Below are 25,085 nucleotides of genomic sequence, written 5' to 3'. Positions count from 1 at the left end.
AAGCTTAACTTTCTAAACAGGAGAGGGCCAGCCCCGTGAGCGCATGTTGAAGTAGATGAGCAACTCAAATCACAGTGCGCATGTCCCAAGCTGCTCTCCATAGACAGCCATGGAGCTAAATTAACTGGGCCCATCGTCCAATTGAAACACAGGACTGATGTCACGTGACGTCAAGACCCAATCAACACACGTTCAGTTCTATTTCGTCCTTCCCAAATGCCAGGTGGCGGTGCTGAAAACAGCACACTCGTTTTGGCGGATGGCAGCATACAGCAGTAAAGTAGATTGGTTAAATGAAGTAGATTCGTTGATGACGTCGCTCAAGAGAGAAAGGTAGCGCTGCAGAAACGGAGGGGGCAAAACTAGTGATGGGAAAATGAAGCAATGAGGCCTTCATCCAACTGCTTCGCTCCTGGGCCAAAGCATCATGAGGCTTCATTTGCTCTATTGCGCCATCATGTGGACAATAAATGTCATGACAGACAGAGTGATTAAAATGATACCATAGATTTGATGGGGTCAAAAAGGCAGGGAGTTGTGATGTGAATGAATGTGCGTGTGGTACTTGAAAGAATGATTGCTCTATTTGTTTGTTTTTTTAGACATTGACATATAAACAAGGAACACATTTCATTCATTTTTATTTAGGAAAACTAGCATTTCCAAAGTTTTGGGCTTCAAACGGTTTCTTCTTTTACATAGGATTTCTCCTGCTTTTGAAAATATTCTTTCGCAAGGGACGGATGAGGCCGGGGTACAGAGGAAGGTAATTGCTAGTTTGTAGAGGTTTGGGTAGAGATGTTTGTGCAGCTCCCAGTAGTCCAGAGGGTTTGACACCCTGCTTATGTTCGGTTCCCCCAGGTAAGTGTGGACCTCCACAGTCGCATCTGCATCACTCTGGGTCCTCGCCTGGGTCCTCCTCTGCATGACTGTGTGGTCCAATCGCCGCCACAGTTTGTCACCTAAGACACAACAAACAGACTAACAGCCAACAGGAAGTTCTGGCTGCCCATCATAGAGATGGGAGCAAAAGAATGCCTTATCCCACAATAATGCACTGCCGCTCATTTCTCATTGCTCAATTAACACCATTAGAATGTGTCGAATATTACCTTGCGCCACAGGCTAGGAAGCTTCTGATGTGCCCGGTTGTGTTAATGAAGAGGAGGAGGGGGAAGATGCCCTTTGCCGGATCACTGTCGCACATTCAGCTGTGAGCCTCCTCTCAGCCTCTTGTGCTTTATTGGGGCTAAAGAAGCCTATCTTCTTGTACCTGCAAATGACAATGAGACTCATTGCAGTTGTGAACTGTTCAACAAGAGGCAGTTGCTCATTTGTTGGTACGAGTAGACAGATGAGAAAAACAGACAACTGATACAAACCTGGGATCCAGCAGGGTTGCCAGTGACATGATGCTCATGGCTTGGAGGTTGTAGAGCTTGTCCCTCAGTTGCTTTTTAAGACACTCAGCCATTGCTTTGCTCTGCTCCATTTGTATGGCTCCCATGTCATCCTCCAAGGTGTGGTGCAGCATGGCCAAAAGTGGTATGACCTTGGACCCAGACACTCTCCTCTCCTCTGAGAGCTCTACGGTGGCATCATTGAATGGGGACAGTACCTGCAGACTCTCAGAAATGAGCCTCAACTGGTGGGATGTGAGTGGGGTAATGTCAGTGTCAAGGCCTGCCAGGGCTGCTCCTACGGCTTCCCTGAGGTTGTACATGCGCTGCAGCATGTGGAAGGTGCTGTTCCAGCATGTCTCCACCTGAAAATAAAAGATCATTATTGTTTGAAAGGAGAGTGGAAGCACTTATGGATGTCAAGTTACCTCTTGAATGAGCTTCAGCACAGGCTCTGTAGGCTTCATTTGCTCCTGCACCTGTGTCAGCCTTGTCTATAAAAAAATAAAATGGGAAACAAAACATTATTAAAGTCATTCAGCATTAATTTGAATACTGCTGTGTAATAAAGGAATTCACCTTTGCAGTCGTACTGCTTTTGAAGTAGCCAACTATACTCCTACACTGAAGACGGATGTCAGACAGCTCAGTGTTCTCTGCCAGAGCCTTCTTCACTATGAGATTTAATGTGTGCGCCACATGTGTGGCGCAGATGAATGTGTCGGGCACATGCAGCCATGTTGGCTGCACCATCTGTCACAAGGCACGTAACTTTGGTGGCAATGCCCCATTGTGCCATGAGTGCCGATTTAACGGCAGCCATGTTCTCAGCTGTATGGCGGTCAGGGAAATGGAGCACACCTAACACAGCTGAGTGCAGAGAGGTTTGCTCATCAATGAAATGACAAGTGACTGCCAGGTATGCATCTGTGTTGATGCTGGTCCACATGTCTGCTGTAATGCTCACTGCAGAGGACCTTGCCACCAGCTCTTTGGCCTTCTTTGCCTGCTGGTACCTTTCCTCCACCATGGCTTTCAAAGTCTAAAGGAAAGGAGTAATAACACTATTGGAAGAGCAGTTATGGGGGGAATGGGGAATAATGATTCATGTGCTCTCATACACACCTGCCTGGTGGGGAGAACATATGTAGGGTCGAAAGCTTGGATAAGCTTCCTGAACCCTGTGTCCTCCACAAAACTGAAGGGCTGGCAATCTTCGATGACCATGTTGATCAATGCCTCCTCCGCATTCTTATCTACTGCAATTTAACAGAAACAGAGTAGGCCTATTAATGATAGATGTCATTCATTTAATCTGTCACATTTCAAATATACATGGTGGCTATGCTGTTTTTTCATTGCATGCTGAAAAATGGCTTACCTGGGCGTGGTACTATTGGAGTTGTCTCCTTATTTTCATGCAGGGCCCTATAATGCCTCAACATGGATGAAGTGTTGTCTTGGTACCCAAGTTCTTTGGAACAAAGTTTACACTTCACCTTTTGAAATACCAGCAAGTAGAAGAAAGACATTAAAACGAGGGATACACTGTCACAACAATTCACAATATATATTCACACTGGTTATTATAATTTGTACCTTGTTGTCACAACAATTCACAATATATATTCACACTGGTTATTATAATTTGTACCTTGTTGTCACAACAATTCACAATATATATTCACACTGGTTATTATAATTTGTACCTTGTTTTCACAACAATTCACAATATATATTCACACTGATTATTATAATTTGTACCTTGTTGTCACAACAATTCACAATATATATTCACACTGGTTATTATAATTTGTACCTTGTTGTCACAACAATTCACAATATATATTCACACTGGTTATTATAATTTGTACCTTGTTGTCACAACAATTCACAATATATATTCACACTGGTTATTATAATTTGTACCTTGTTGTCACAACAATTCACAATATATATTCACACTGGTTATTATAATTTGTACCTTTTTAGGAGAGATCTGCTCGAAATGATCCCAGACAGGGGATGTTCTTTTCTTTGTAGTTGCGGGTGCGTCCATTGCAAAGCGAATCCGATTAAGGTTTGAAGATGCGAGTTGGGTGTGTCAGTGTCACCTGGAGCTCATTGTCGTCTTGGTGCGCCATTTTATGTCGAATCACCCGCGAAACTATGTGTTGGCGATGACGTAGGAAGCCCGTCTCGCGACGCTTCGGACGTAGCAACGCGCGTTCCGAGGCTTCAGGCGTGGCCACAAGCGTTCCGAGGCTTCGGGCGTGGCAACAAGCGTTCCGAGGCTTCGGGCGTGGCCACAAGCGTTCCGAGGCTTCTGAACCAAAGCGTAACCAACACATGCCTCGATGCGCGCTTTGCAGATTTTTTTCCCGGTTTACTCGGCACAGTTGGGCACATCACTAGGCAAAACACTGCAGCTGTCTCGTTACGAAGGAAGCTTGTTGTGGCTCAATTTAAGTGAAGGTGAGATTTTGCAAGAGCGGCCACTTTATAGCAGCACTGCTTGTGGACAGCACACTTTTCAGTAATTACAGCAAAACGTTTCCATTTGTTGAATTTGAAGCAGCAAAAAAAATCTGGCCAATTGGAAATAAAGTTAACCTAGAAACAAACTGAGCGAATGAACAGCACTGGTGAGTAGCTTTTTCATTTTGAACTAGGGCTGCTCGATTATAGAAAAAATAATAATCCCAATTATTTTGGTAATAATTGAAATCACAATTATTCAAACAATTATTTTTTGATACAAAACAATATATATTTTTAAACATTTAAAAAGATTAAGACAAATTAAATTATTTGAAACACTATAATTATGTAAGTTCCTTTTGGAGCAAGCACGATTAATTAAATTAGTAATTTTAAAATAAAATAAAAATGTGAAAAATATATAAATTTAAACAACTCAAAATGAGTATTAATAATATTTTGTTTTTGTTTACAGTCATGCCAATTTTGTAATTGTGGAGTGTAATTGTGAAATTGTAATTGGATATCGATTAATTGCACAGCCCCATTTGGAACCATTCGAAGGTTTTATTCATAGCCTTAATTTGTAAGGCTATGAATAAATGGTAGGCTACTTCATTTATTTACCGCTTTACCACTGGATTGTGATCTTGAATTGAGTTAGAATTTATTGTGTAGGTTTTTCAGCTTGTGGATGTAAAGTGCCCACTTTTGTGCCCCACGCAACTTTTCATGCCAGAGACGCCACTGTTGAAAACTATTGTATATTATATATTTAAAGTGTTGATTTTATCACATCAATTTTTTTAATGTGTAAGGCCATTTGTATTTTCAACTCTGTGCTTTGACTATATGGACAGCCTGTAGAATACACAATAAAATTAATTAAAAAAAACTAAATACATCAATAAAATGAGAAAAAAATAATCTAGTGTCCATAAAAAGTCCCAAGTCAAACTATGTGGTTGTGTAAGCTTTTTTAAGGCAAGTGCAAGGAATTAAATGACATTTAATACAACATTGAGTGCTTCAAGTATGTTTAGGAGTACAGAATTAGTTTATCTGGAGTGGTGTTGCAGGTTGAACACCAGGTGGCACACAGCCGAAGAAGAAAGTTCCCAATTAATGGATTTTAGCATTGTGTACTGACTGATTAAATATAAATAGAAGACCGATTGGTCCAACACGTTTTTTAGTTGCCATTGGCGAGCGCTAAAAACTCAGGCCTGATTCATGTGGAGTCCATTTGATTTGTAGGTGGAGATGGCACAGCTGCAGAGGAGCTACAAGTCATTGTCTTGTCAGATCCACCAGATCCTGGTCAAGCGTCTGTGGTACGTCATGCTGGAGCAGTTCCTCATGAAGTATGTATGGAGCGCTTCAGGCCTGGTCATGGTCGCTGTGCCCATCATCACCGCCACCGGTTACTCCGAAAATGGTAAGTACACAAGTGAAAGTGCCTTGGCCTGCTTCTTAAAATGCGGCACCTCTGACCTTGAGATGCTATCAGACTCTGATGAGGTGAAGCAAGCGGCCATGGTGATGAAGGAGGAGGAGCTTGTGAGTGAGAGGACACAAGCCTTCACTACTGCCAGAAACCTGCTCAACGCTGGGGCCGATGCCGTGGAAAGGATCATGAGCTCCTACAAGGAGGTGCTCTCACATTTGCCTTTCGGGCCACACCTCTGTTTTGTGGAAAACACTACTTCACCTTTATATTTTTATGCAGGATCGTGAGTGGTCGGCGGCAACAATGAATACACAGAGACTTGATATGCTTTGCTAGAATAACCGTGTCTTTTTTTCCCGCAAACAGCACTCAACATTTATACTGTGCTAGGATAATCGTACGTTTTATCCCCCGCAAACAGTAATCAACACCTGCGCTATGCTAGAATGATTATCCCTTTCATTCCCCGCAAACAGCAACAGTCACAACTCGATTTGCTAGAATTTACCTTTTATTCCCCGCAAACAGAAATACTCACAACTTGCTTTGCTAGAATTATTGTACCTTTTATTCCCCGCAAACAGCAATAATCACAACTTGCTTTGCTAGAATTATTGTACATTTTATTCCCCGCAAACAGCAATCAATGCACTACAACGTTAAGCAGCATAATATGATGATCATCAGCGCTTATCTTGACACTAGACCGGAGAGCCTACGGTCCGGGTAGAACGAGCTGCAAAACGGCTGGGCAATCGTACGTGTTCCGCAGCTGACTCTGTCGGGACCGCGTGCCGCTCCGTCTTTTATTCATTAGCGTGGGAAACCGGACGAGCAAAGCCCTTTCTCAGACACTTTCGAAAACATGTTTTGCAAAGCAGGGAAGGCTGTAGTATAAACAAGGAAGAGTTCCCAGGCTGATCCCGCCCTTTATTTACAAATTGTTGGGCACCTGGATTTGTACAACAGTTCAGGACAACAACATATCCTTATATAAGAGGTTTCATGAGGACATATCAAACCATGTTTTTTTTCCCTTCAACCTCCTATATTATGTAGTAACTCTGCTAATGCCTAGGTCTCTACATCTAGGTTACAGAGCTGGCTGGCTACACTGCTCGCGTCTCAGAGATGTTAGATGTCTTTGAGCACGTCAAGGAAGGAATCTACCGGCGCTCCTCAGACAGAGAACAAGGGGTGCCAACGGGGGGAGCAGTAGTGCAGCACGGCCAAAGGGTCTGTGGCCATCTGGAGATGCGAGGTAAGGCTTGTGTTAGTTCGCCACAAATACCAAATTAGCAATAACTCTTTTAAAGCAAGAATGAGTTAATAAGTTAATGTTAGGTTCAGCCAACCTAGAACTTTTAATAAACAACATATATAAGAAGGAAGACAAAGAGATTTAAATTATTTTTTTACTCGCAAGGAGAATAGAGAGTGTACCCAGATTACAGTCTCTTTTCCGCTGTGGACACACTTTGCCGCTCCCTCTCTTTTATTGGATTTTCACTAGTTACATAGCAGTTGCTGTTCTAAAGGGGAGGGGTTTACACAACAGCAACTTCAAAGCAGTCATGTATACAAATCATCGTGCAGATAATAATATAGACATGTTTTTCTTCAGCACTTGATAGTTTCAAAGTCAAAGCTTCTAAAGTTCAATCGCAAAATATTCCAGTCGTCATCTTGCGATAAGGCCACAGTTCTTGTTTTTGAAGATGAGGAAGCATGAGTCTACTCCCTTTCACAGAATTAATCCATCACAATACTTAAAAGAGAAAATTTGGGGTAGATTTATGTACGTTAATCCTAACAGTCGTTCATTACAATCAAAGCATTCAGTGCGAAGAACAAATTCTTCTCATTTTTTCACTCCCCTATTGCAGTGCTCACAATGCTCAACCACTGTGTCACGGCACGTGCCGTGAGATATTATCTGGTGTGCTGTGGAAAATTGTCCAGTTCCACCTAATTGTTAACAACCAGTGTTTGGAATAATGGCGTTTGGAATAATGGCGTTTAAACTAACGGCGTTAGGTAACCCGGTTCTTTTTTCATAAACGGACTAATCGTTATTGTATGTGAAATGTGTTGCGTTACAAATTATCTATTAGTTTCAAAGCTCGAAGTAAGCTTGAAAGACGTTGTGTAATAACTGGCTCTGAAAATCTCATTTGTACACAGTTTTAGAGGCACTGTTGTTGTCGGACCTCGTCATAATAAAAGTGTCTTGACAGCTGAACTGTGTAGTGACTTTTATTTTGGAGGTGCCGCAGGAAGCGTGTTACAACGTGACAGATGTGCCTCCTTTTTTAGAGTAATGTTCCCAACACTGGTGGCTGCTGGGCGACCAGTCAGTCCTCCCGTTCCTATCCTCCCCGTTAGGTGTCAATGTCATTTGATGTTCCTTGGACAGGTTGAATGTACAATGACAATAAAATTTGACTTCCATTTCCAATCAGTTGCCTGAATAATTTAATTGTGATATTAACAATAACTTGACTTAACATGACTTGAAAAGTGGAAGGCTGAAGAGAAACTGATGACCTGAATTTTTTTTTGTCATGTCATTCTGCTGCAGGTCAGGTGGTCAGTGTGGAGAAAGGTATTCGATGCGAGAACATACCTATCATCACGCCAACAGGCGACATGGTCGTGTCCAGCCTCAATTTCCAGGTCACGCGCACACACAGGCACACAAATCAGTTGGGAGTAGTGGTATGAGATGTTTTGCACAGCTCCATGCATGAATCAATTGAGAAGGAGAAAAAAAAGACAAACATCGTCAATTTTGGCTGAGCTCTGTGATTGATCCATTCTCTTATGTAGTGGAGTGTTACAGACAAAAAGCACATATGTATTGGCTAGCTACTATATTTTATTGTTCTGTATATTGATATTGCAGTGTTCCCTTGCTCCTCCGTGGTTACTTTATTGCGGATTAACTCTATCATGGATTTTCATGATTTTTTTTTTTAAGCGTTATTTTTGGGCTTTTGCTGACCATATCTCCTTCTATTGCAGTTTTACATCGCTATTTATCTCTCTTTTTTTTGTTAGGGGAAATTTATTTTACAATTAAACGAGACCATTGGACAATTGAAGTTGCGTACAGAAATTCACTCTGACGCCCGTGCACTACTCTCTCTCTCCCTCCATCCCCCCCTCTCTCTCTCTCCCTCTCGCTCTCCACAAAGAGGTGGACTGCGGTGGTCCGCTAATTAACTATTTTACCGCCAAAAATGTTTAATGACGTATAGTGAAATCCAAATGAATGCCGCCAAAAACGTTAATTGACGTTTACTATGTTTTTTTCTCAATGGGCAGTGGAAGTTGTTGTGCAGCACTGCCTACTCAATGGACTTGTGAAATCACAAACACCCCCTAACTATGGCCAGCAGATGGCAGCATTGTATCTCATTTCAATGGTCTGCCGGTGTATGCAATTGCTGTGAATCATGATTGATATGATGAAATAGAACGGTTTATAGTTTTATTGAACATATAAACATAAAAAAAACACATACGTTTAAAATATAAATTGAAGTAAAAAAGAAAACAAGAATAGGAAGAAAGAAAAGAGTTTATATGTTCAAAAGGGGTAGGAGGAAGTTAAAAACGTATCTAGTCCTACCCCTTATTTGTTTTATGTTCATACAATGATTAGGTCATGTATTTCAACAAAAGGAAATGTATAAACCTAATCATCTATACAAGTGCACTTTAACATACGCACATTTGCCAGTGACATATGTACTTGAAATTCATAGGCATATACCATAATACATTCATAAATCATATCCTCATACTCACATATACAATTGTCATTACACTCACACCGATACAGCCAAAGAAATGACAGCATATATACATGTTTAACAGCTCATGTCTGATGTAAGTAATTCTTTTTAACTTTGCTTTTAAACAATTTTTTTAATTCAGTAAGTGACTGACATATTTTTAGGTCAGTTCCAAAATCATTCCACAAATTAACACCTTTTACAGAAACACACCTTTGCTTAATATTTGTTCTTGTTTTATTTATATTTTTGTAGACACTTATGTTATAAGGACTCTCTCTAATTTCAAACAGCTTCTGAGTACTGTGGCAGAGTAGATTGTTGTGTACTTTATACATTATTTGTGCTATTTTAAATTCAACTAAGTCGTAAAATGTATTTGTATTTGATTTAATAAATAGAGAATAAGTTGGCTCTGTATATTTTGATCGATTTATAATTCCTATGGCTCTTTTTTGTAGTTTGAGAACAGGATTGGTATTTGTTTTCTTCCCCAGATTTCCACACAATAGGTCAGATATGGTAATAATAATAATGAACAATATAATGTGTATAATGATTTCCTATTCAGGACATCCTTAGTTTTAGAGAGTATCCCTATAATTTTTTTAGATTTTCCTTTTTACATTTTCCTTTTGACATTTTCCTTTTGACAATTTCCTTTTGACATTATCTATGTGTGACTTCCAACATAATTTTTCATCAATAACTACTCCAAGAAATTTATTTTCATACACTATTTCTCTTTCAATTGAATTTACCATAATTTTGACCTGTTGTGTAATTTGTCTAGTACCAATAACTATAAACTTTGTTTTATTTAAGTTTAGTGATAATTTGTTCATATCAAACCAAATTTTTAATGTGTTTAGTTCATTCTCCACAGTAGTCAGAAGCTTCTTCAGGTTCTCTCCTGAACAGTAGAGAGTTGTGTCATCGGCGAATAAGACACTTTTGAATATTTTTGAGACACAACAGATATCATTTATATACAATATAAATAATTTGGGGCCTAGCACAGACCGTTGGGGGACTCCATGAGTAATCTTCAAGTGTTTTGATTATATATTGTTAAACTGTAAGTACTGATATTTATTATCCAAATAGATTTTCATCCATTTATATGACATATCTTTCTAATTTATTCATTAGTATAAAATGATCTATAGTATCAAATGCTTTTTGTTAAATCTTTAAAAATTCCAACAGTATTTTTTTTATTTTATCTATTGTTAGTAGATATTGCTTCTACGAGTTCCATGACTGCCATTGAGGTGGTCCGTTTTTCTCTAACCCTATATTGATTTTCACTTAAAAGCTTATGTTTTTCAATAAAATTGTTCAGTCTATATGAAAATAATTTTTCAAGGATGACGTGAATGATCAAAGCCTTTGTCACATAAAATCTAATTCACATAGCGTCACTAAACAAAAAATATTAGTGTCAAAGTCACTGTTCTGCAGAAAATGCATCTTTTCACAAAAAGCTTCTTTTCTCCTTATCTTTTAAATTTTTGCTCAATGTCACTAAAATTACCAATTTTCAAATGGTGATTACTAAAGAACGGAATAAGGTAGAAACATACTTATTTTTTCTAATGAAAGAATGGAACGCGATCATGTTTACGTAGTCAAAATACACAATATTCTGTTTGCCTTGAAAGATGAGTTAAAATGCTTGAAATTGGCTGGCACTGTCAGGGTTGTTTTTTGGATAACGTGTGGCAGTAAAAGAGTTAAGGACTGAGGTCTAGGATCTAAACCAATTAGCAGCTTGTGCTTGAACTGTTTCCATCTGTACTGTAATGGTCTCCCCCCAATTCAGAGTTCCCTCGAGTGGGTGCATTTGGAAAAACGCTCCAAGCAAACTGCTTAATTCAGACCTTTTAGAATCTCAGAACATTGTTCAAATGCGCCGTTTGGCTATTCAGAGTACCCTCCTAAAAAACAATGTGTGATGTGCAATGTTCCCTCTAACTGCGTGCGTGAGCAATTGCGCAGTCCTCTCACCCTCTCAACGCACAGCAAATGTCTGCAGCGCATTAAAACAAATCCTGATTTGAGCTGTATTTCCTGTAAAGAAATTGAAAACTTCATTTAGCATGTGGTTGATGGAGTGGCAAAGAAAAATGTATGCAAGGCGAACACCCATGTCGTGTAAAAATCATTCATCACAGGAGTTGTGCCTTGGCGCTGCCGTGGCCTGGGGAACCCTCGGGGGTTGTGCTTGCTCTGTCCTGGCTGGGGTCGACGTCTCCCCAATCTGCTTCTTCCTCTGGTCGTTGAATCAGTGGAAGCTGATGTCTGTGGATGGCACTCTGCTTCATCTCTTCTTCCTTCCTTTCCTCAGTCTCTCCTTTGGTCTCTTGAGGTCTCCCTAATTTGTTGGAATTTAGACGTTTCTGGGGTTGGTGAAAGACTCTGGTTTGTAACCCGGTGGGTAGTAGGTGATGTCTGGTCGGTCACTTTCCTTTCTTTTCTTTGATCCTTCCTCGGGTCTCCTGACAACCTCACGACTCTAGCTGGATTCTGAAGTATTCGGTTTAGGTGAACGGTATGGGATTTTGAATTGGTTTTAGGTGAATTAATGAGTACACACTCACATGCACACACACACCCGCATGTACAAAATAAAAATAAAAAAGAGAGAGAGAGCAATGATGATGACATGTCGAATCGGTAAAATTACCGAATGAACAAGAAAAAAAAAGATTTTAAAAAGTTTGAAACGTTTTTGTGTGTACAACATTCTTTTGAGGAACAAAAAGTGTGAACAGTGCCTTAGACTGGTTCGTGAACAATATTTGAGAGAAATGGTGATATTGTGTATGTGGTAAAAGTTTATCTCGTAAAAATGGGAGCAAAAACAAGTGTTGCGTTTAGATTTTTGTTGAATGTAAGTCCATGAATGTTGTTCACCGTAGTCCAAGGAACACTTAAGAACTTTGTGTGAATGCACAGCCACACGGAAAATTAGAGGGAACATTGGTGATGTGTGAACAATGCTGTGAGTGGAGCACGCTAAGTGTCCAACAGCAAACGAGGGCATTGACTTCGTTAAAGGTTTTCTTCAAGTTTGTCTTAAAACAGTTTACTTTAACTAGAATCCTGCCTCACATTTTAACAAAGTAACAATGCTGGTAGATTAATGAGCCTTTTAAATCCTTGCTGTTGTTGTTGTGCAAAGCAAAATTTGCCATAACAATTTCCGGCGGACGTGCTTCTTTTTTGTCGTCTTGAACCCATTAAGGTCTAAAGCGCCTGCCAAAACATGCCTCTAAAACGTATCGGTAACTTGAGAGTCACTTTCTGAAAACCTGAAGTTTTCCAGGAAATTCAACAATATTGTCAATGCCTATTAAATAATTGATATATCAGCTACTGAAGCACATAGAAACATAATTCCCAAAACATTTCAGAGCTTACACCTGTGGCGTTCACACAAACCTAAGTTTATTATTATAAACCTTCAATTAAAAAAAAATAAAAATCAACAAACAACTGTGTTGCATCTGCGGGTATATTTACTTTCAACACTGGAGCACAGTTGTAATCACCTTGGGGGATCGAGTGGTAATTATTCGTCGTCCATTCCGTTACAAAGCCGTCAAAATTTTCACATCCTCATTGTCTACAAACATATTTCTTAACAGTATGTCACTGCCGACTCTTTACACTGATTCGAATTCCTCCCGCACCGTCGTTAATCGCGTCATTTATTTCATAACTCTAGCGAATCTCCGTCAGCCATGAATGCTCAAATAAAATTCCAGGACATGCTATGAGGCCCTCGTCACCCTCTCATGTATATTCTGATGCATTTCATTGCCTAAGAAATCAAGAATTAGGCAAAACAAAACAAAATGATGTATCCACTCTCCTGGCTTTAAAGGGAGAAGAGTGCAGGAGCGCTCTCGGCTTTAACGGTAGGAACGCGGTCATGCGTTCCTGGCCTTAATGGGTTAAAATGATGAGCGAGGACAGAAGAAGAAGACGACGACGAAGAAGGCGCCGACAAAGATGAAAATGATGAAGAAGAAGAAGAAGCAATGGAAGACATGGCAACAAATTTTTCACTTTGCACAGCAACAACAAAGATTTGAAAGGTTCATTAATCGACCATTATTCTAACTTCGGCTAAATGTTAAGGTAAGCTGTTTTAAGACAAACTAACAAAAACTTTAACATTTTTATTTTATTATTATTTTTAAGTAGGAGTGAGCCGGATACTCTTACAACGTGAGCATCCGGTACAGATAATTGATTTTCCCCGGATACCAATATAACACAGATAGACTTCCTTAATATCTGTGCTGAAGGAAAGCCAGCCTCTCCCTCTTGTCCGCGGAGCGCGGCACTCAAAGTGAGAGAGAGGATCTGTCCGCGCGGCGTTGCCATCTGGCACGTGGACATTAATTAATGATCTAATTGGTCCTTAATTTTCTGCACCCACAGGGCTCTTGACAAGGCAGTCTCTCACACTGGCTGCCTAAGTTTTTTTTATATTTAGCTGGTAAAATCACTACACATGCACAACTGAACACACTATGAATCAATATATATTAGATTTTTTTTTCTCCCACTGCAGTCCATAAAAATATAAATATTGCAAATTAAGCTTTACACACAGAGTTTAACACAGTTTAATTATGTTAGGTAGTAAAAATTGAAACATTGAAAACAAAATAACAAAAACGAAATCTGTGTTATGACAACTCTTGTTTATTCACATAATAGTTCATTATTTCCTACTGCATGTGCTGTATTCAGCAGTATTTTCTCGAGTTTATAGAAAACTTGTTCTGTAAATAGTTTCTTTACTATTTTGATTTTAAAGAACATTCATTTTCAAACTGTTCTGTAAATATTTATTCATACACAAAAAGATTCATTTAAAAAATTATTGTGATTATAAAAAAGTTAATCTCAATTCTCAGACTGTTCTGTAAATATTTATTCATACACAGACATTTTCTGAGTTTATAAAAACTTTTTTGAAAAATAGTTTTTCTATTGTGTTCAAAAGCATTGATTTGAATCTTTATTAGGCTGTTTTGTCAATTTTCAAATAAACAAAAAATATAGAAACTTTTGCTCAATCCATATCAATTTCTAACTTTTTTTTTTCCAATTTCATACAAAAAAAATACAGTAATTTATTGATGTAAGCCCCACCCTTTTTTGTCAAGCCACACCTACCTCCAGTTAAATCATGCCCATTTCCAGTTTATGCCCATTCCAAATACAGGTACAGATCATTTAGATGGTCCAACAGAAACAGTACTGGCTCATCCCTAGTTATCAGCCAACGTTCCGTGGGCCTCGACCGCTGCTGGGGTGAGACGCTCACATTAACCTATGAATACAGCCTGCAACTCAGCATTTTTTTCTTCATTTTGCATTTTGAGTTAAATTTATGAAGTTTAACAAATGTTTAGGAGGATGGGAACTGTGAAGTTGCTTAAAACAGTAGTCTTAACATTATGTGTATTTTAAAGAATATCCTGTATATATTTTTGTGTTTTTATATTATCAACTGTCGTTTAGAGGCGCCGCTCAACTTTCTCTAATGTTTTGTATTTTTCCATGACGTATGAAACGAAACTGAAACTTAACTGTAATAAAAGCGACGAGGTGGCCGGGGGAGGAGAGAGAGTCGGAAGGAGCCGAGCGTGAGTTAAGGTCTCGCGCCTCCTCTCCTCTCCCAGCCGCGGTTGCAATAAAACAAAGCAACAGCTTCTGCCTCCTTTTTCCTTGGTGCACGGTCAGTAACTAAGGGGATCTGTAATATCAGACCCAACATTTAATTGGTGCCGAAACCCGGGACCTGCATCTGGACGGACGACCGCCGCCGAACCGAGGACACCGAGAATCTGTCGACAGCGTCTCCCCTTGCGTGACGGGTCTCGTCGCTCCGGCCACGGCCGTTCGCCCGGACACCGGGTCCTGCGAACCAGACCGGCACCGAGGACTAACAGGTATTATGCTGTTTAATTATCACGATTTACACAGAAGTTGGAAAAAAGGAACACTAAATATACTGAAGAAGTAAGAGAAAAATAGAAAAGTGGGGAGTAAAAGAGAAGCGCTTGGGCGTTGGCCCGTGAAGAAGAGAAAAAAAACCCATGGTATACATGATCCGGGCATCAAAGGGATCACGGTTTTATTAGATGAGATCCAAAATACTTTTATTGACTAGTTTTTAACTTGTTAAAAAAAAGTGTCGTTTTCGGGTGCCCGGGTAGAGGAAATTAAACGTTGCCGTAAATACGTAATAATTTACACCTCCCCACTCATTGGTTACCAAAATATCTGTGTTCAATATAACTAAGATTTATCAGGTCAGAACAGAACTGACTGCGATTAAAAATAATCGCCTAAAACACAAATCATGGTTTTAAATTAGAAAGTGGTGCACCACAGAAAAGACTAAGTGTGTGTGTTTGTGTGTGAGTTTATGTGTGTGTGTGTGGTTGTGTGCGTGTGTCTTTGTGTGGGTGTGTACTTTGTGCGTGTTTATGAGATAAGATTAGAAGGGAATAACTGCTGCCCGCTCGGGAATACATACAATGGGCCAGTCATTGAGAAAAGAAATAGAACAACACCAGGATGTTAAATTTATTGCAAGCTTTGACGCTAATGCGTGCAAGTATCTGGAATCCTGGGTGACCAAGTATGATTTTAACCCGTCTTTGAGAGATGTCAGGAACAAAGAGGAAGTTAAGAAAAGTTTAGTGGAGAAAAGAGCAAAGAAGATTAAAAAGGGAAAGAATGTAGAAAAATTGGAAGCACAACTACGTGCTGTTGAAGTGTGGATAAAACAGTGTAAAATGAGGGCAGAAAGCATTTTGGAAAGTGAGAAAAGAAAAAAAGGAAAAGACAGAAAGAAAAATGTATCAGATGAAGATAAGACCAACGGAAGAAACCGGCGCCAGACGAAGAGACAACGGAAATGCACCGGCTGAAGTGCGACAGCAAAATGATCCAGAAGAGGAAGTAAACGTCAACCAACAGTGGGAACCGCCTACCCCGTCTACCTCCTCCCCAAATTCCACCTCCACGAGTTTTGGGGACGGAGCCTCCCCTCCTATTGGAAGCCGTACAAGATCAAACAAACCAACAGCAGACGTCCTGGCTGCAACAACAAAATTATACCCAGACATTCAGCAGGTGGCAGCATATCCCATGGTAGCTGTAGCCAACCCAGCTTATGGAATGCCAAATCCTGGTCAACCTGCTCATCCACAGACCTTGCTGCTCTATCGCCCATGGACCGAAGAAGAAAAAGTAGCCGCATGCGCATCAGTTCCTCCCATTGAAGACAACGTTGAAAAATGGGCAGCTGCAATTAGAGAACTACATGGATCCTATCACCTCAATGGCAATGAATTACTAAGCGTCCTACGTCTGACCGCAGGACATCGAGTTGGAAGATTCCAAGGAGCCTTTGCTCCAGCCAACCAACGAGGCCAAGTCTACCAACCAGGCCAAGAACTAGACAACGCCCTAAATACTCTTTTAGAAAGAGCCATCGCAGTGTTCAAGAAACCACCTGATTTAACTAAAGTCCGCCAATGCCGCCAAGAACCTGAAGAAAGCGCACAAAAATATGTAGACCGCCTCCAAGACGTACTGAAACTACATGGTGGCATCGAAGAAAGCACTGAGGCACAAAGCACATACCAAACATTACTGCGGGCAACATTCCTGGATGGACTAGTGGACGGTACAGTCAATTTTATCAAGAAACATTACCACACCTGGAGAACTGCCCCGGTGAATGATCTCGTAGCTTGGGCCTCACACGCTGAAGACCTAAAAAGACAAAAAGCGCAATCATCAGTCTTCAATGCCATGCACACATTTTTTCAACATGCCTCTCCTCCACCTTCTGGACCAATTTACTACCAAAACCAACCCAATCGGGGTAGAGGACGTGGACGCGGAAGAGGAAGAGGCCGACCAGCCACCAGACAGGATGTGTGCTACAATTGTGGCAAGTACGGCCACTTCGCCCGAGATTGCCGCTCCAAACAAAAAATTGAGACCCCAAGATCTGACCACTGGGATCCAACCGAATGACGCGAGCAGGAAAGGTCAAGTGATGAAAACCCTGATGACACCAGAACGATCGTCGAGGTGCTTGACCTGACAGTCCTGTTTAGCCAGATGTCCTCTATTGACCCAGCAGTAAGAAAACTAGGCTTAGGGCCATTTACTACAACATTGAAATTCATTGTGGATTCAGGAGCACAATCCTCCGTGATCACTGATCTACCAACAGGTGTCAAATTGTCAAAAAGCACAATAATGGTCATAGGAGTGGGAGGTAGACCAGCCATCCATTACTTTACCGAACCACTGACCATTATTGATGAAGACGGAACAGAATACCCACTCAAACCTGATGCCAAAGAAGGAATCACACCAGTAATCATGAACATGGTAAAAGCTGGAGTGCTCATAGAAGCCCCCAAGGTAACTTGTAACACTCCAATCTTTCCAGTAAAGAAAGCAGACACCACGACCTGGCGAATGGTCCACGACTTAAGAGCCGTAAATCAGGCAGTAAAACAGAGAGCCCCCTGCGTCCCCGACCCCCACACTCTACTCAATGCGCTGAAGCCACAACAGAAATGGTTCACAGTAATTGATCTAAGCAACGCCTTCTTTTCCATCCCATTGCACGAGTCTGCCCGTCATTGGTTTGGTTTCACCTTTAATCAAAAGAAGTACACCTATACGAGACTACCCCAAGGCTATGCAGAGAGCCCCACCATTTTCTCTCAAGAAATCAACAACTGTCTGAGCCTCCATGAACACAGGGAAACCACTCAAATCTTGATTTACGTAGATGACATTCTCATCGCCAGTCCAACCAAAGAAGAAAATCAAGAAGAAGCAGTGAAACTGTGTCAACACCTGGCAAAGACAGGAAACAAAGCCTCACTGACCAAACTACAGTGGACTCAGACCGAAGTAGTTTTCTTAGGTCACATCATATCGGCAGAAGGAAGAAAACTAACCTCTGATCGGAAACAAGCTATCCTTGATGCCCCCAAACCAAAGACCAAAAGACAGATGATGGCCTTCCTAGGCCTAGTGAATTTTTGCCGTCTATGAGTTCTGGACTTCGCCGAAATAACGCAACCACTGGTGGATTTAATTTACCAAGAAGACATCGCCCTGGCCGATCCCATCACATGGACGAAAATAGCTAATGACAAGTTCAATCAGATAAAACAGACCATCACAAGCACAGGCCCTTTGGGCCTACCCGACTACAAGAAACTGTTTACCCAAACAGTGGACTGCAAAGACGGATTCATGACATCCGTCCTACTCCAACAACATGGTACACAAATGCGACCAGTGGCCTACTACTCAAAGAAACTTGATGCTGTCGCCAGAGCCCTGCCCCAGTGTGTCCAAGCAGTGTGTGCCGCAGCAATGGCTGTCCAAGCATCCGCCGAATTGGTGTTGTTCCATCCCACCACTCTACTAGTAACACACTCAGTAGATGTTCTTTTGACTCAAACAAAGATGTCATTTCTCTCACCAGCAAGACATCTTGGCCTAACAGCTGTACTGTTGTCTCAACCCCATCTTACCATCAAGAGATGCAGCACTCTCAATCCTGCAAGTCTCCTCCCAGTGGAGACAGATGGGACACCACACAGTTGCACAGAAGCCACCGAGGAAATCTGCAAACCAAGAAGAGATTTGTTAGACACACCCTTACAAGAAGGAGAAGCAGTGTTTGTAGATGGTTCCTCAAGCAAAGATGAACTAGGCAACACCAACACAGGCTATGCAGTGGTCACACAACAAAAGACACTGAAGAGCGGACGATTAATAGGAAATCTGTCAGCACAAGCAGCAGAACTCATCGCGCTAACAGAAGCATGTAAATTATTCAAAGACAAAGCAGTAACAATTTGGACCGACAGCCAATATGCCCACTCGACATTGCACATCTTTGCCGCCATGTGGGCTCGACGAGGAATGAAAACATCAACAGGAAAACCTGTTCAACACGCCAAATTACTCACTGACCTTTTGGCCGCTGTACTGCTACCCTCCAAAATAGCAGTATGCAAATGCAAAGCTCACACCTCAGCAAAAGACGCCGTTTCTGTAGGAAATGCAAAAGCAGATTTGGCAGCCAAGCAAGCAGGCCAAGACAAAACAAAGATCGTCATGCTCGCCAACCACAAAGAAACACAACAACACAACAACATTCCAAAACAAGTACTAATTGACATGCAAAACAACGCTCCAGACAAAGAAAAAACACTATGGAAAATGATGAACATTGAACTCACCCCAGAAGGCCTCTACCACAAAGAAGACCGACCAGTCATCCCTCGCAGTCTGTTCCACGCAGTAGCCACATTGAGTCATGGCAAGTCCCATGTCTCAACAGGAGGGATGGTATCTATGGTAGAACAGACAATGACAATACCACAGGGCTTACAAACCTATTTTAAAACTTTTTGTAGGTCATGTATGGTGTGTTGTCGTCACAATGCTCAGGGAAACTTAAGACCACAGAGAGGGAAATGCCCAGTGGGCTTCTACCCATTTGAAGTTTTACACATGGACTTTATTGAACTACACAAAAGTGGTCAGCACAAGTACTGTTTAGTGTTAGTAGACTCACTAACTAAATGGGTTGAACTTGTTCCTTCAAAACATCCAAACGCCCTCACAGTAGCTAAAGCTATTTGTAAACACATAATACCAGAACATGGCATTCCACGAGTCTTGTGGAGTGATAACGGTAGCCATTTTGTAAATACCATCGTTGACAATATGGCCATCCATTTAAAATCAGCCATGGTCAGACAAAACAGGAGAGGCAGATCCACTGACTAAATGGTTATGTGACTTGTTTAAAGAACGGACTGTGTCAAGAGCAAATGATCTGCCCTCTACTTCTCTTCCTCCTGCACAGGAAACGGTGACCCCGGGTGACCTGGTGTTGGTGAAGGTGATAAAAAGGAAAACATGGTCGAGCCCACGCTGGGACGGCCCATTCGTTGTTCTCCTGACCACACCCACCGCTCTCAAAATCGCTGAGAGAGAGACGTGGATCCACCAGAGTCACTGCAAAAAGGTCACCGAACTCAGATAAGGGATTACCCCCTGATTCTTGTCAAAAAGAAGAAGAACAAAGGAGAAGATGACCCTTTTTCAGACATTGTTTGGACTTTGATCATTATAATGTTTATCTTATTATGTGTTATTTGTTCTTGCTGTATTGTCCCAATGTCTAAGAGATTAGTCGCCCGTATGTTCGTGGCCCAGATGTGTCAATATAACTTACTACGCGTAGAGGATTATGTTGACACTGTGGAGACCGACACAAAAGTGTGACCCTCATCTTATTGTGTTTTCCTAACTTCAAATCCAGTTCCATTCTCAGACCAAGAGGTTCTCGTCACCGTGCGGTGGGGGAGTTATGGAATTTTTCCCTTTAAGTTAAGGGTTTTCGCCATTTCCTGAGAATGGTTCAAATGTTGTGAATCTATTAATGAAGTAATACTGAGAAAACTTAATTGTTTTAGTATTTACTGATATCCTTTTAAATCCACAACAGGAGGGAATGTGAAGTTGCTTAAAACAGTAGTCTTAACATTATGTGTATTTTAAAGAATATCCTGTATATATTTTTGTGTTTTTATATTATCAACTGTCGTTTAGAGGCGCCGCTCAACTTTCTCTAATGTTTTGTATTTTTCCATGACGTATGAAACGAAACTGAAACTTAACTGTAATAAAAGCGACGAGGTGGCCGGGGGAGGAGAGAGAGTCGGAAGGAGCCGAGCGTGAGTTAAGGTCTCGCGCCTCCTCTCCTCTCCCAGCCGCGGTTGCAATAAAACAAAGCAACAGCTTCTGCCTCCTTTTTCCTTGGTGCACGGTCAGTAACTAAGGGGATCTGTAATATCAGACCCAACAGGAACCGTGTGGGGTTTGTATTGGCTTTAGACGTAAATCCCCACCACAACCAAAAGGGGGTTGGGGGGGGGGGATCAATCTCTACTTTGCGGAAATTCAAGTATTGTGGGGGAGCTTGGAATTTGAACGTATCACCCGTGAAAAGTGAGGGAACACTGTATTATTATGTGATATACTATGCTCTCATAGTTGTGTTGATGTGCTGACTGTGGGCTGTTAGGTGGACGAGGGCATGGATGTGTTGATCACAGGACCAAATGGATGTGGCAAAAGTTCTTTGTTCAGGATCCTCAGTGGCCTCTGGCCAGTTTACGGAGGTGTTCTTTCACGACCAGAACCACAACACATGTTCTACATACCGCAGAGGTATGCATACTCGCACTTCTTTTTAAATGCAGACACTTAAATAGTATTACAGTTGTACAGCAATAATAATAATAAAGTAGGAATTGAGGAAAATAGAAAAAACATGAATAACCTGTAGCATAAATTAAGAATGTTCAAGGAGCGATGTATACGACAAGAGAGAATGCCTGCAGTTTTCTCTGTCACCTAATTTATATGAGTAAACAAATGTCTTTTTATGAAGGAGCGACAATTGAATAGTTGGAGTTCTTTCAATTTCAACAATTTCATTCCAACACACACAATTGACGCTGATGTTTATTTTCTCTTTCTATTAAGCAAATAAAAACTCACACTCGGTTCTATTCTAGAGTTGCCACCCGTTCCGTTTTTCACAGAATTGTTCTCTTTTTGTAAAGTTAAAAATCTCTCCCAGGACACAATATGTCCCCCTTTTTTTTTAGGAAGAATGCTAAAAGCTAATTTGATTTCCTTAATTCTGTAGTAAAAATGACCTATGTGCTACTGTAGAACGCTTTGTGACCGAGCGTGCCGGCGGCACATTTTCGTAGGTGCACTTTGGATTACCGTAACTCTGGCACCATTTGTGCTATCTGAAAAATTCCAATGGTGTCTGAAAGCTAAGGCCTTGCGCTTTACAGAAAACATACCGTCATTACAGTAATTTCAGACTTCCTCTCATGGGAGCACAGTTAAAAAGATGCAGAGATAAACAGCGTGATTTTCAGACATTTCTACATAAATTTCAATAAAGAATGTTAAAAAGAATACAATTACAAGCGGCCGAAATGAGTTTCCTACGCAGGGTGTCCGGGCTCTCCCTTAGAGATAGGGTGAAAAGCTATGTCATCCGGGAGGGGCTCAGTGTCGAGCCGTTACTCCTCCACATTGAGAGGAGCCAGTTGAGGTGGCTCGGGTGCTTTTACGTCAATCAGAGGTACTGTAATACCATCATGATACGCGAAAGCATATGCACCCTGGACATTGAACTGCTGACCATCTTTCTCCGTCCTTATTATCTGCCACGGGAGTTTCAGCAGTTGTTTTTTACGGTCATTTACATTCACCTGACGCTGCCGCAGCTAAACAGCGCTTTGCTGACGTCATTCACAGACTGGAGTCGATCTGCCCAGACTGTCAGTTACATAAAACTTTTAGAACTAATGAACAATATGTAACTTGTGCAACCACACTTAAAAACTCCATGATCGACCTGTCTTATGGTTCTTTGGGGGGTGGTTATAAATCTCTCCCAATGGCATCATTTGTTCATCATATCACAATAGTGTTTTTCTTGTACGTGTGCCTGCGTTCAAACGCATAAAGCCAGAGAAGAGAATTGTGAAGTGCTGGACAGAAGACAGTATCCAAACTCTCCAGGGCTGTTTTGACTGTACAGACTGGGAAAGTTTTTTTGATGCTGTCACAGACCTGGATGAACTAACAGAAACACAATAAGCCTTGGGTGACGAATGAACTGAAAATGATTATTAATAAAAAGAAACATATATTTTAGAGTTAATTCTCAAGAGAAGAAGGCGGTATCAAGAGAGGTGCAGAATGAAATAAGGAAAGCTAAAGCAAAATACAGGGATAAATAAGAAAAGCAATACAGCAGTGGCAAACTCCGAGCGGCCTGGCAAGGCATTAAGACGGCATCCATGACTCATTATGTTGATAAAACAACTTATTAAAGTAGAAGGAATTAATGACTGGGAATTGCCAGTTATAACATATTTTGTTTTACTCGTTTCGAAACTGACTCCTCTGAAAAAGTCACCCTACTTAAAAGTTCGCTCGTACCTGGAAAAAACATTGTGATAACCCAGGAATGTGTCACAAGTCTATTAAAGATAATATAAGAAAGGCGATGGGTCCTGATGCCATCTGTGGACGCACACTGCATTACTGTGCTGAGCAGCTAAATATAGTTTTTTTGTCAATTATTTCAGATGTGTGCTGACAGTGGTCAGATACCTTCAATTTATTATACCTATTCCCAAATCTAAAAATGCCAAGGACTTAAGTGACTTTAGACCAATCACACTTACATCCCAGGTTGAAAGTTTTCGAAAAGGTCATAAAAGATATACAAGATATGGTTCTTTACCTTGTAGGGGGGAAATTAGACCCCTTACAGTTTGCCTATCAGACTGGTAAGGGTGTTGATGATGCCAAACTTTTTATTTTGGACGAAGTGTACAAACACCTGGAGAAACCAAAATCCCATGCAAGGATCCTGTTTGCTGACTTCTGCTTTTAATAGGATGCAGCCTCATGTTTTAATTGATTACCTCAGATCTTATTTTACCAGTTACCTGCTCAGTTTTAGTGCTGCTTTTAGACTTTTTAACAAACAGAATCCAGCAGGTGTCGATGAATCGACATACGTCCCGCACCAGGCTTTCCAGTACAGGGTCACCCCAGGGTTGTGTCCTGTCACCTTTGCTTTTCATCATGTACACAAACAGTTGCAGGACATCACAGAAAAGTAGTTATATTGTAAAATTTTCAGATGACACTTAGTAATAGTAATTTACTGAATTATTTCTTCAGATGTTTTTATTGTTCTTATTTTGTCTTGTTCTTATCATTTAGGCCGAGTCCTATGCTTTGATGTGTGTCTTGATGTATGCTGCTTATTCACTTATCTGTCAATAGACTGATTGTAGATGGGTGTGCAGACTGGGAAGCTACAAATGAATTGCCCCTTGCGGGATAAATAAAGTTGTCTGAATCTGAATAATCAAAATTTGCCGGCGGTATGAATATTTTCGGGATTGACTGTTAAGTACCCGAGCTTGGTCAGGTTTCCCTTTTTTTTCACAAATCCAAGGTGGCATATTCTATTCAAGCTTGACTAAATAAGGACACACAAAGGTAATTGAGGGAATGTGGAGTAGGGGTAATGAGTGAGTGTAATGGCGGTAGTGAAAAATGTGCTAGTTGAACTGTTCAGAGCTCATTGTAATCTCCAATTTTCTGTATGCACCAAGTCTATGCCCACGGCAATCCAATGCATTTACTCTTGTTTGAAGTTCAAAATTGGAGCCTGGGAGGTGAGTCGAAGAAGCTTGGTGACACCAGATGGGAAAATTGGAGGGAAACGAGACAGGAGCAGATGAAGAAAAAAGTATCAAATGAACAAAGGAGGGGAAAAAGAAAGAGTTCAGGGCGCCGTCGCGGGCTTAGATCATGTGCCGCTGCCCGCGGAGTGTTGCTGGCAACGTGTCTCATTGGTATTACAGACTTGGCCTTATTGCACATGCTTAACATGGCTGCACGACACGAGTCACTTGGCTTGTACCTAGTTACGGTTGACTTACCAAGATGCCTGCTTAAAGATTTACATAATTTCAGCTCCTCTTTTCTTTCTAGACATCACAGTAATAAAAATAGGTGTCAACTACAGTATGACAAACTGAATTGCAATTGGTTTTCATTAGTGACCGTTCTGCTAATGGCAGCGGTTAGCATTTATTAACGCATGAGGCTAACTCACTAAAACAAGTAGAAAGACTATCAAAACCTTGACAACTGTCCCCAACTCAGTTCCCACTGATAAAAAAAAAAGATAAAAACGTTTTCAATGACATGTTAATTTTCTATTTAATTCATTCAGTGGCA

General features: G+C 41.0%; 1 protein-coding gene across 9 annotated transcripts in view; it reads left to right on the top strand.

Annotated features, from left to right (window-relative positions):
• Window positions 1–25,085, top strand: part of abcd1 (ATP-binding cassette, sub-family D (ALD), member 1) — a 62,917-nt gene that overhangs the window by 23,384 nt on the left and 14,448 nt on the right. For all 9 annotated transcript variants that reach the window (XM_077555213.1, XM_077555211.1, XM_077555212.1 and 6 more), the window contains 5 exons: window positions 5,139–5,319; window positions 5,392–5,534; window positions 6,424–6,592; window positions 7,913–8,007; window positions 21,313–21,458. In XM_077555213.1, the coding sequence (XP_077411339.1) occupies window positions 5,139–5,319; window positions 5,392–5,534; window positions 6,424–6,592; window positions 7,913–8,007; window positions 21,313–21,458 (734 nt within the window). The remainder of the gene's footprint in view (window positions 1–5,138; window positions 5,320–5,391; window positions 5,535–6,423; window positions 6,593–7,912; window positions 8,008–21,312; window positions 21,459–25,085) is intronic.

Source organism: Vanacampus margaritifer, chromosome 1, assembly GCF_051991255.1.
Source record: "Vanacampus margaritifer isolate UIUO_Vmar chromosome 1, RoL_Vmar_1.0, whole genome shotgun sequence".
Taxonomy (NCBI): Eukaryota; Metazoa; Chordata; class Actinopteri; order Syngnathiformes; family Syngnathidae; genus Vanacampus; species Vanacampus margaritifer.
This window is presented reverse-complemented; position numbering and strand designations above follow the sequence as displayed.